This window comes from Cephus cinctus, unplaced genomic scaffold, assembly GCF_000341935.2.
Source record: "Cephus cinctus unplaced genomic scaffold, Ccin1 Ccin1_scaffold0678, whole genome shotgun sequence".
Taxonomy (NCBI): Eukaryota; Metazoa; Arthropoda; class Insecta; order Hymenoptera; family Cephidae; genus Cephus; species Cephus cinctus.
In genome coordinates this window covers 127,070-140,139 of record NW_014333303.1, presented here as the reverse complement: position 1 = coordinate 140,139, position 13,070 = coordinate 127,070, and the positions used below count along the sequence as shown (strand labels likewise).

At 35.8% G+C, this 13,070-nt stretch overlaps 1 protein-coding gene across 9 annotated transcripts; it reads left to right on the top strand.

The window, feature by feature from the left end:
* The first annotated feature begins 436 nt into the window (after positions 1-436).
* Positions 437-12,958, top strand: LOC107269576 (kinesin-like protein KIF12). 9 transcript variants are annotated; one of them, XM_025086896.1, is made up of 20 exons: positions 501-631; positions 717-779; positions 879-2,038; positions 2,152-2,215; positions 2,288-2,774; positions 3,150-3,356; positions 7,226-7,318; positions 7,401-7,479; positions 7,599-7,811; positions 8,668-8,805; positions 8,887-9,028; positions 9,156-9,250; positions 9,374-9,515; positions 10,181-10,299; positions 10,386-10,490; positions 10,573-10,699; positions 10,776-11,001; positions 11,065-11,215; positions 11,289-11,503; positions 11,970-12,958. In XM_025086896.1, the coding sequence occupies exons 6-20, from the start codon at positions 3,154-3,156 to the stop codon at positions 12,367-12,369; spliced, it is 2,448 nt and encodes an 815-aa protein (XP_024942664.1). In that variant the 5' UTR covers positions 501-631; positions 717-779; positions 879-2,038; positions 2,152-2,215; positions 2,288-2,774; positions 3,150-3,153; the 3' UTR covers positions 12,370-12,958. The 9 variants fall into 9 exon arrangements, 8 of the variants coding, with proteins under 8 accessions (XP_024942666.1, XP_024942664.1, XP_024942665.1 ...); XM_025086897.1 differs by having other exon boundaries at positions 717-837; positions 1,788-2,038; XM_025086898.1 differs by lacking the exon at positions 717-779 and having other exon boundaries at positions 437-631; positions 1,788-2,038.
* The last annotated feature ends 112 nt before the right edge of the window (positions 12,959-13,070 follow it).

Below are 13,070 nucleotides of genomic sequence, written 5' to 3'. Positions count from 1 at the left end.
ACTTATACTCCTGTTGATTCTGTTTGTTTAGTTCCGTATCGGGTGTTAATGACACGCATAGATGGTAATTTGAGGTTACTGATACTTACCACAAGAAACAGATGCATCATTTTGAGCCTAAATGCATATATATTTCTAATACAGATTTATTATAAAATAAAGTCACGGGCATAGTAGCAGGATTTATTTATTCAAATTTTACTTCTCTCAAAAAAAACCTTTGTTTTTACTCTGTAGCTGGACTAATCAGGAATAAGACACTGAGGATCTAGCAGTTTTAGGTTTATATATTTGTGCTTATAATAATGCCTCTGAAAAAATTTTAACAAGTATGCTCGTGGTACTTTCGAAAGAAATTTGACATGCATTTACAGTAAAGGGACACTATTGGTACACTACTTTGGAATCACACATTTCTATTAGTCTACTCAACCTTCAGTCTACAGTACGAAACGTATGTATATTAATTTTACTTATAAAGAGGGCAAGAACTTATGATCCCCCCTACTGCGTTGAGGAAGCCAAAATGTGCATCCCCGGCGTACAATAACTTATCGATCATCTGACGAGAGAACGATTGAACTTCATGAGTATGGACGTTCTCTATGACGACGAGGAAGACAGAAGATCGGTATAGAATTTATATTTATACATTTTATTATATTATGGCGATCGTTTCTGTACAATAATCTTGATATTTAATGGTGACCCCATAGCTCTCATTCGTATGGTTTTAACGGAACGAGATACCGCTGGATACGAATGCCACTTTCGCTGCGGTATACTTACATACATGTATAACCTATAGCCATAGGTTATACTGTCTAGTGCTTTCCAGTAAGTCCATAATGACGATGCATTTCATATATATTTTTCAGACCAAACAAATAGCCCTGGTGCATCATTTGATAAGAAAAAAATGTATGACTGCTGAAACGACATATTCTTGGAGTAATGGGTTTTATGATACCGTCTCTTTTTTATCTTAATCTTAACACTTGTATCGTCATCAATAAATCGACGGACATGAAACAAAAAAATAGTGCTAATAGTACCAGACTGAAATTGGTACGAATTATTAAACTAAGGAGTTCTGAAATTTTAATGGAGCACAGTGTACAGCTCTTTCTAGGATGAAAATAATGTTGTCATTTTATCTAGATATACCAATACATATGTATTGTCATACAATTTTAGTAGATTTATCGCGGATAAATATATGAAATGAATACACCATTTGCCAAGGAAGATTCTTGATAACAATAGAAAAATGGAGACGGTGTCAGTGTGATGTCGTATTGTGACATCACTATGGAACTTGTTTGTGGTGCTCGTCTTCAACTTAAGTGGTTACTATTTATATCCCAGATTTTAAGGTATCTCTCATAAAGAAATTCCCTTGACTTTAAATGCGCTAAAGGAGTGGTACCTATTATCTTTACGATTCTCTTTTCGCTTTCATCAATGTTTATAAACGTATATAATGTCAGTGTGCTGCGCCAATGTGATCTTTCTCGTAGCAGCAGCTACTGCTTATTATACTGTAGTTAATAATAGATTAATAATGACTTTTAAGAACGTCCTTCTATTTTCTGCATATTGTAATAATTATCATCGATCACTGAATTAGTCATTAAATTAGCAATTATCATTCAAATAACGAATTTATAGCATATTTTATTAATTCTTTATATTTTTTATTAGAATACTCAATTCTCTGACAATCATCCATCACCACTATCTATCTATATGTCACCATTTATTATTTCGCATATTGCTGTCCTTAGTGTCAGCTAATATCATGCAAGAAGGATCAAAGATAATCGATCAATCAACAGGATATAACGAACCACTATGCGGCTGCTCATTAAATATTGAAATGGAGTTTTCAAAAATAGTGTCATGGTTCCTACAGAAGAAATACTCGACTGAAACGTATCTTATGCTGATGGGAGTTGCACTATTTTTACCAGAATGATAATGTTCGGCAGCCTCTTCGCTGTTGTAGACCTCAGAGAAACACGTGAAATACCACCAGGTCGGTATACTTTTAATACTCCGCTGTTGCCCATATTTTTACCATGACAAATGGTAAATGGTAACCTCGTAAATACCGTCTATATACATCACGAGGTTTTATTATTTATGCAGATGGTGGTATATGGACAAAATGCGGGGGTTGAGGGAAACTTATAGATATAAATATATGTATATGGTAACTTCGAAAATTTTGGTTGAAAACTATTACACTGTCTGTATACATCATTAATTTTTATTATTTATACAGATGGTGGTATAATGATCAACGTGCGGAAGTTGAAAGAAACTTGCAAAGCAGTAACACGCGAGGTGTCAAGTTCACAGTGGCGCAGTGGTGACCCACGTGGACGGTGACCGCACTGTGGCGAACTATAGCTTAACCGAAGGGGATACAGCATACCAAAGCTTAAAAAATGCGGTGAACAACAGTCGTGAATATGTCAGGACGATTTCGATCGACTCCACCGTGTATAGGAGAAACAACCGACCCTCCTAGGGTCAAGTCTACTTCCATTTAACCTCCTGTGCCAGTCCCGCGCGCGCAACCGTCACAGTCACACCGTGACTCCCTTAGTTTGTATTACTACCCCTAAACGAGAATTTCGAGTATATGAAAGATATTTGCTTTTTGTCTCGCATTATCCTCCTTCGGTGCGATCGATTTAGTTGCGAACAGTGTGAAAAAAAATACGGTGTGACAATGATGCATTTTTGAATAGACAGAGTTAGAGCAAGTGAGTATCATATAGCAATGTCGCAATCAATTTTCACAACCTCTGAGTCAGACTAATAATTCATTTTATACCCCTAATTTTTCCTTGTTTACGGTAATGGATTTTGCGGTTTAATTATTCTGTTGTTTCTCTTGTGGGCACTAATTACAAAAAATCATGCTCCAAGTGCTACTCTCTGAGTGTATTAATTTAAAATTGTTAATTACAAGAGAATCTTTTATTATAGTATACTTATACTGCGAAACTGTAGTCAGACTCTGGAAAGATGGTTTAGATGATACAGGATATCTTTCACTGTCTTGTTACCTATTTCGATTAACGAATTTCATTGGTTTACTTAAATTGACCGTAATTCTGGAAACGATCTGATCCCAGACGGATGGTGCTGCTGAAAGATTCACCTCCGCCAAAAGGCGAGAGCCATAAGAAGGATTCTAAACCGGAACAGAAGAGGGGTCGAAGATCAAGAGGAAATAGTCCTGGAGAACAATCAGTTGGTTCGCGAGGAAGTAGCCCAGGAAAGAGCAGTTTCGGGTCGAAAGGGAAAGGAAAAAATAGTTTGCCAGGTTCCAGAGGAAGCGAGTGAGTACTGAATTTTGTTTTCATTAATATTATATTGAGCGACTGAACCATGAACTATAGATTGAGCGTGCTATCGAATGAACGATACAGTATTATGGTTAAGATACGATTGTATATCTATAATCAATAATCCTAGTTATTATATGAATTATTGACGTAACATTCTTTCACTGTATGAAATGGCCAAATTTATCGGTAAAATTTCAGTGAAATTGGTGTACAATTTAATGAAGACAATTATTAGTATTACTCAAGCTGGTATCAAATTACGACGGTATCTACGTGTTTGCTGTAACATACATAACTCGGCTCCCGTTTATTACCAAAACTGTTACAGATTCACACCTGCGTCCACGTAGACACTAAAACGGATAAATAATAATGGCAAAGGAAAGAACTACTCGTGATTAATTTCTCGACATTATGTTGTACATGAAAAGAAACTTTTAGTGCCATCACACAAGAATACAGTAACCTTCGAATTTGGTTCGTTCGCCAGGTTCTTTAGAAGTCATTTACAAGTAAGGATATTGAGCGTACATTGAACAGGCGCCAAACGTTTTTTTTCACGGTGATGAAATTCTATATCGTAGGATAGCAATTCCTTTTGTTAATTACTTATAAAACTTATGAGGCACCTGGCAAAGAATCATGAGCTAATAATTTCTCTCGACTTTCTGCTATACTCAGAAGGTTTAAATGTACAAGTGTTATTCTCCAGTACATGGAGAAACGCGGAAACGATTACTTGCATTGAGTTATCACAGTGGCTACTGGTTGATTTTGCACTTACATATAAATCATTGATATAAATTATTCAAAACTCACAGAAAAATCTTATATAGCAATAATCATTTTGATAGTAAAATTTGACATGATTTTTTATTATAAAAATATCACACATTTTGTGTCAATGAGCGTCGAACGTGAAAATTAATATTTTATTCTATTTTTTTTTCGTTTACTTTACATCTGCAGTCTAGCATCCGTTCCAGTATTGTAATGGGTACATATTATGAGATATGTTAACAAGCATTATACAGTGGCACAAAAATTGTCTGCCAATTTTCAATTTACTAACACTTCAATTTATTTACATGTATCAGCCTTCGTTCAGAATATTTTCAGTCTATCGTGTACTGGCTGAGGCTGATGTGCTCGAGCCAATGCAAAAATAACACTGTCCATCCAATGAAATTCTCAGCTTCCTTTACACACAGTTTTACCCGAACGTCGCTCTCCAAATAGAATTGTACAATAAAATGTTTTAAACGTACAGGCATCTGTATATTGTACGTAAGTGACACGATACACTTTCCCACCATGTTGTACAGCATTAAAAATAAGACTTGGCCACAGCCTGCCAATTGTTATTACGAACTGACTATAGCATCCTTAGATTACAATACCACTGTATAACATTGTTATTCATGCGTAATGGAATATCTGTAAGAATATTTGATCAAAAAATTACATATATCAATATATTATATATATTTAATATTTTACAGGCAATAATCTTAATAAAGTAAACCACGAAACAGATTACTAGAAAGATCGATCAGTAAGACGAAATGGAGTTTATTCTATGTAAAGGTAGAAGCTAACAAGATTGGCTTATGGTAGGCACAAAAGCGAATTCCGTGTGCAATATCTAGGACAGCAGATAGAAACACCATATTAGAGAAGATTATTCACAACAATACTTTAGGTTTGCAGACATCAGTCTAACCGTTATATAAATGGACACGCGTGTACACACGCGACGACGTACTTCGATATAAGTATTGATTACGAGACCTTGTCCGAGTGTCTAGCACGATCGATAATATAATAATCAACCGCCGTTTGCATTGCATATAGACGTAGTACCCACTGACAGTCGCTGTCCATTCCTAGCTTTTAAGGACGTAATTACAAAACCTCCATATAAAAATTGTATTCCCTTATAGTGATTAAATTATTAATTATGTATTACTTGTACACATAGATCACAAAGCAGTCCACCGTTGCAGAATTTGCTATGGTACAACGTGATACGATGCACGTAAGGAGCTTTTAAAAAAAAAATCTTAACCATAGTTTTCTTTTTGAAGTTCAGAACTTTTGTAAATCTATAAACAAGATATTGCATTTGAGATAAAGACTTATTCGTTTTTATTTTAAGAAACTGGTTATTGACGCCTATTCAAATTTTAGTACCGCATTCACTCGCTTGGCGTTCGGCACGTGATCGTCAGACACGCGATTTTACTTCGACACTCGATAACCGTGAACTTCTCGCATCTTAAATATTAAATTAGAGGCGATTACGGAATGGATTTGACGGGCGAACTTGTTAGTGAACTAAGAATCTATGGATGTCCATGGCACAAAGCTATTCCAGGCTGAATTATTTATTTCGCAGAAATATCAATGGCACTTCAGTGTCAGTGAGGTTTTCGAGTTTGTTCTTCCACGAATGGGATTGCCTTTTATTTTTCAGCCGTAAAATGATGAATTGCAGTTTTATTGGATGGAATGACAGCACGTTGCTAATTCGTCGAACGTTAGCGAGAAAATTAGAGATGGATGACCTCGGATTCCTCGTATTTATGCCACGATGTTAATTATACTTTTATTATTTATTATCTGGAGAGAATATTACTTGCGGAAATAATAATAATTCTCATTTCATTTTCTTCATTGTTATTTTGAATCGCTAAACTTTTCTATGTCATGTGTCTACATCTATATAGACAGTTGGGTTCAGTGGTAAAAAATTCATGGATTACTCAAACCAATGTTTTATTATTACGTACGTCACAGTCATTTTGATGTCAAAAGCGACGCTTAATCTATTTTATTATTACACGAATGTTATTTACTTTACACGCATGTTGGTGTCTGATATGTTATACATGAAACACGAAATTATATCAAATTTTGTATCCATAGTGTGTATACGTGTGTATATATATATATATATGTATATATTTTATATATATTTCATATTAGCGGATGGTTTCTCTGTTTTATCGTTATTTATACATACGAATTGACAATATCTGCTTCGACAAGAAATATCTCAAACCTAAATATTTAGCTTTATCTTCGTCGAGGTTTGGAAAACAATGGACGTTTGACGAAGTGATGGAAAGACGGTAAGAAATGCCGTAGAAATTATGTTGCAACCTTGATGGCTTTATTCACCTGTGAATAAAAATAAAAATCAATACTTCCCGGCAACCTTGTGTCAGTATATATATATATATATATATATATATATATATATATATATGTATATATTTTATATATATTTCATATTAGCGGATGGTTTCTCTGTTTTATCGTTATTTATACATACGAATTGACAATATCTGCTTCGACAAGAAATATCTCAAACCTAAATATTTAGCTTTATCTTCGTCGAGGTTTGGAAAACAATGGACGTTTGACGAAGTGATGGAAAGACGGTAAGAAATGCCGTAGAAATTATGTTGCAACCTTGATGGCTTTATTCACCTGTGAATAAAAATAAAAATCAATACTTCCCGGCAACCTTGTGTCAGTTCCTGTCATTCACCTTCCGACGAATCAAACGACGCGAGCTAAATTTGTCGTAAAAAAAAAAAAAAATAAAAAAATTCCTTAATAAATATTAAGAGTCTAACATCCTGAGAATCAATAATATAACAGAGTACCTGTCAATTTATAGGTTATAAGATATTATCATAATTGCAATTATGTGGTACATGTATTATACAATTATTTGTCGTACAAGACCATAGTCGATTAGTACATAATTTAAAGATAAAACAAATTTAGATTCCTATCAAAATATTATTATTTGCCATTAAATTAATAGTCTTATTAATTAAATCCAATAGAACCGGCAGCATAGAAAGACTGGAGGATGGAGATAAAAGAGTGATCGCTTCGCAGCATCTACTTCCGGAAGACAATATAAACGTCGTCGTCAGGTATGGTTTAGTATTTTTAGTAGAAAAGTAAAAAAATGAGTGTAAATTAAAGATAAATTTGACAAAAGAATTTTGGTTCCAGGGTGCGTCCGCTTAGCAATAAGGAAATTAAATCTGGTGACGACACAGCCGTTCAATTTCCTGGCGCAGGTCAGATATACGTGAGTATCCAGATGGCATTGGCCGTATAAAGGAAATGATTATTAAATAAAATAAATGTCTGTTGAACTTTTAGAAAGCACTGTAAAACCTTTTAACTAATTCTATCAATGTTTATCAGTGCGATGGATTTCAAACTAGTGGCGAAAAAAAGGCTAAACTTTTCTCGTACAATGTCGTTTTTGAACCCGCCGCCACGCAGGAAGATATTGTTCAATATTCTGGAATCAAACCGCTCATCGAAATGGCCGTGGAGGGTTTTAGCTGTACGGTATTTTGTTATGGACAAACCGGAAGTGGAAAAACGCACACGCTCACAGGACCCCCTGGATTGGTAAATATATTATAGTTCATTAAATCGAATAGAGATTCATTATAATCGTTATCGAAAGATATCGATAAAAATCGATACTAATCGCATATTATTTGAGTGTTCTTAAAAAAAAAAGTTGTTTCGTACGAGACTTCAATTACAGGGTAAGGTCTAATTGACGTGTTCCATTAACAAGAAACCATTATTCCACATTCCCATCACAGCTCCATTCTAATTAATGATACTGTACGTTTTATATTTAATTTTCGATTACTCGAACTACTTGTATCGATACTTGGTATTTGTCTACAGGAGCACTCTAATAGAGAGATTACTTGTAAATAAATATTTTTGTTTCTTTTAACCCTTTCGGCGCTGAGTCCTGCGACTAGGCTTACAAGCATCATTGGTATCGCATATATGCTTTCATAGCCCAAATGGACTGATTGCGTGAGAACACATGAATGGGTTCATAGCCCATGGCGAACGATTTTTCGGAACGCATGTTTGAGTTCACAGTGCTGAAAGGGTTAACGACTGTATCTAATTTATTCAGGCAAAATCAATTGATTGTACATCGATTAGGTATTACTCATATATTACGTTTATCAGCTGACAAGTAGCTAAGAAAAATGTTTAAAATAAAAGCAGCCTATTGTCCTTTGGGCGATGGTGCGTGACGTCATGCATACTTAAGTTAGTACACTAATTATGTATTCTAAAGTAAAAATCGATATTGGATAAAATATCCCTTGGGCTTTTCAAAAGGTTATAAATTAGTAAAAAAATTCTGAAAGTAATTTCAAAGATAACTTCAGATACTTTTTTTTTCACATTTCTAAGCGTTCTAATTAAATAAAATATTTATGTTTCACAGTTCAACAGGATGAATCCTTATTCGGAGGATCATGGATTGGTGTTCCGTTCGTTCGTCTACCTTTTCAAAGTCCTGCAGGAACGCCAGGAATGTAATTTCGTCCTGAAGGCCTCCTTCCTGGAAATATACAACGAGAAGGTGCCTATTACTACTTCAAGAAGAGAAGATAGGACTGAATTAGCACTTAAAAAATTCTTAAAAAATTTCCCTTGCCACCAGGTAATAGACCTTCTGAATCCCGGAACATCTCGTAAGCCATTGGCGGTTAGATGGAGCAAGAAAATCCGTGGCTTCTTCGTCGAGAACCTCTTCACGGTCGAGTGTGAGGAACTGGATGACCTTCTAGCTGTACTAGAAGAAGGTAAAACGATCAATAATCTCGTTTGAGTATTATCAGCGATTCTTAATAAGATCCTTGCTAATTTTTTTTATTTCAAATACCAGCACGATTTTCTCATGTTAATAAATCATTTACCTGCTGTCTTTAGGAATGAAGAATAGGTCAGTTGGCACGCACAATATGAACGACCATTCCAGCAGAAGTCACACTATACTCACAGTGCACATTACATCTGAGCAGCAGGTAAATAAATAATATTAAAAAGGAAAAGAAATAACAGATATATCTATACTTCGACTTTCTTCAATTTTAATTCACAGTTAGTTTTTTTTTAATGAAAGAAATACATATGAATTTTTATATCAGATGGAAAATGGTGTGTTCATCTCCAAACAAGGAAAGATCAACTTCGTCGATCTGGCAGGCAGCGAAATGACCAAGAAAACTCAAAGCGAAGGGAAGACCCTGGAGGAGGCGAATAATATTAATAAAAGCTTAATGGTCCTGGGTTAGTCAATATGTATTACTTCAAAGGAACTATAGAATCATTTATTCAAACAGACAATCGAATTAGTAGGGCGGCTAGCTCTTTCTAAGAAAATTGTGCACTGGGTCTGAATGAATATCGATTAGTATATATTGGCTGATGTAGAATTTATTGAAATAATTAAGGGACCCACAAGATTCTGTACGTATCGACTCGTTGTCTTTTATTATTTATTTTAGCTTCGATCAAAGTTCCCAGTGGTTAACCTAGTTTTCAATATTAATAGTCAAGCATCCATCTTCCAATTAAGTGGAATTCCTTAAAACTAATTTCGCGAACATCCACTGCGCTATTATTTCGCAACCATAAATTTCATCACCTGCCTCGATTATCTGTGCTTCGTGTGAAAATCCTTTGTTCGGTTATCATTATCAACTGAATCGATATCGCGACTTTAACAAATCGTCAGACTATTCGTTTCTTTGTGATAACAAATGCGTGCCGTGAAATCAATAAGCACATAATGGAATACACCTAACATATTAAACGAATCCTTTGTGCTCCTTTGAAGTCATGCGCACATTCTGTACTTGCTATCAGTCATAAACGAGTTTCGAGATCGTGAAGATCGGTTGGTAACTTGATTTAAATTTAAATTTTTATTATTAATCATGTCTCTGTCACAGGATACTGCATCGCCTCGCTCAGTGATGGAAAACGCAAGAGCGGACATATTCCGTATCGGGATAGCAAGCTCACGAAACTTCTAGCGGACAGCCTAGCAGGGAATGGAGTTACGCTTATGGTTAGAACTATAAAGAATTATAGAAAAAAAAAAAAAATAAATAATCAACACGTAATGGAATTGTACGATCGATTTCTTTTCTTCAGATCGCGTGTATATCGCCGGCACGTTCAAACGCCAGTGAGACTATCAATACTTTGCGATATGCCGCAAGAGCAAAGAAGATTCGTACAAAGCCTATTGTAGTCATGGTGGGTTTTAAGAATATTTATACTATTATTATTGTTACTATAGAAAAAGTACTCGTCCTATGATCACTCCAACTTTTTACAGGATCCAAGAGAAGCATTGATTCTCAGTCTGAAGAGGGAAGTGGATGCTCTGCAGAATGAAAATGATCACTTAAGGGCTGCTCTTCATTTAGGCGATGGTCAGAGTGCCTCACGAAACGAAGCTAAAGGTTGATATCGTTTTAAAAATATATTAAAGATAAGATCGGCAGAGATCTTGGAATTTTCATAAAATTGTCTAAACAGGAGAAAAACGTCTGCCGCTATCGCCACCACCAGTGGATTTGGATAAACTGGCCGAGTTGGAAGGTCCTGAATTGAGTAAATTGGTGCGCTCTTATATAACTGAAAATGAGGCTTTACGTCGTGAGAATGCTGAGTTATACGCCACTCGGGAACAAGTAATGAGAGATCAGGAACTCGTATGTCGCGAGAACGAGAGGCTCTTGAAGAAGCTCGAGGATGTGAACTCGTAAGTAGAAATTCGTTGTCTTTTTATCATGGTGGGCAAAAATGGGACCTACATTGATTACAGTGTATGTTGCCGATCACCAATTATTCCTGCTCGACCAACCTATTCCGCTGAAATGTTGAACAGTGCCAATGGGGATGACGCACCAGGTGCCACGAACGTCTGGACGAATCCTAACACCGACTCCAGTCAACCAACATTCACCACATCTAAGGTAGTACGACATAAATGTACATTTAACTATATAGAATTGAAATATTTAATAATTTTAATATTTTTAACTTCAGGATGCACCTGGGGTCGGAGTTCTTAGAAAATTAGTTCGAGGAATGCCAAAGGAGGTGCAGAAGGAGCTGGATAAACGACGCATCGTCGGTAGCTCCAACAACATTGCGGAAGCCTACAAGGATAAGAGTCAACATCGTCGCAACAACTCCTGGGATAACGGGAACGGTTCCTCTGACAGTCTTGATCAGACATCATCTCCAGTTGATGCTAATCAGTAAGGCCCAACCACTGAAAATCCACACGGCTTATTCGCTTGAGATTAACAAAAAAAAAAAAAACAAGAATAATCATGAGCTAAATTTCCTCATGATACTTAACAAACTAAATCCAAAAAGAACAAAAAGCGAAAGGAAAAAAAGAGGATCGTATAGATAGTAGATTATTTCCGATTTACTTCCAGCGATAGCCACTTCCTGGTGGGTGTCTATCTCGGCTGAAAGCGCTATAGACATGACCACCACGCTATGATATATACGACTCTGAATATTACTGGAGTGATGTAGAAACACTAGGTAAATTTTAGTCAATGGCCATAATCAACAGCACTAAATCCATATATTATGTAGTCACTGAATTGATGATAAATGAGAGTCAATAGAGCAGCTCGAACCACGAAAACTGACGGAGAGATTCGCTATTTAACCCAACAATATATGTATAACATGGATGATCTCATTCAGAAATAGGAAGGCGACATTACGTCGGACTTCAACCGTCCCTGACGCAAGGAATCCAAGAAGAACCATTGAAGGACTCACCGGCCCTGTTTTGCCACTCGGTCATTCTCTTAACGGGACACCAGACTCCGTTCTAAGCGGTCCTCTCGTCGAGGGACGAACTTCCGCACCGGACACGGCTGAATCTCTGGCACCTACCGTGCCATTTCCGGCTGTATCGCAGACACCGTCACCCTTCACCTCACCAGAACCTGATGAGACGCACGAGGGTACCAATGTTTCCTTAAGAAAAAGTCGAATGAGGAATACCTCGAATAACGTCACTGGGGCGAAGGACGATCGTTCTGCACATCGTGCTTTTGGTAGTTTAGTATCGCTTGATGATGATGAGTCGCATTTTTAATTCCATTGAGTGGGCTGTGCATTTGTAAATTTAAATTGGCCTACGTTAGGCCATTTTGATTAAGTGTGGCTCAAATTTGTAATTTCTTCTTTTCTTTTTATTAGGTATCTTTTAATATCTGTTTAATTTCCTATCTGCAAAAGTGGATTGTTGGTTGAAAAGGGACCCTTTCATAATGTATGAATGTAGAGTAAGATATTTTAATATTGAGCTCTCATTGACGTTGAATTAAAGAATATTAATCTATTATAATAAAACGGGTGATGATGAACGGCATGTATAATATTTGTTGACATAGTATTTCACAGTGTGGCTGACAATACCACTCCAGGTAGTATTTGCGCAAATGTAAATTAATAATTTTCTTCACGACTGTTATTCCAAATGTCAGTTATAATATTACAAAATTACGTTTCGTTTGGACAATGTAGATTATTGTACAAAGCATAAGGCAATACGTATTGCGACGATGTCATTATGCATATAAGATTAACAAAGCTAAATCGACAAAGAAGAAAGAAAAAACGAATTTTTTTGTCTAGATATATTTGCTTGTTAAGAGATTAGAGAAAATAAAGTTTATCATTGATATATTGTCTTTATTTGCGGTAAGGAATAAATATTCGTAAATATTGAAAATTTAAGTGTTCGTGATTTGAAATAATCGGAAAACCCTAAGAAAGATCCTCAGCGAACTTCAC

Coding starts and splice junctions, on each gene's coding strand:
- LOC107269576 (XM_025086898.1), top strand. CDS start 3,154: ATGGTGCTGCTGAAAGATTCACCTCCGCCAAAAGGCGAGAGCCATAAG. Junction 9,516..10,180: donor TAAAAGCTTAATGGTCCTGG/GTTAGTCAATAT, acceptor TCTCTGTCACAG/GATACTGCATCGCCTCGCTC. Junction 10,300..10,385: donor GGAATGGAGTTACGCTTATG/GTTAGAACTATA, acceptor TCTTTTCTTCAG/ATCGCGTGTATATCGCCGGC.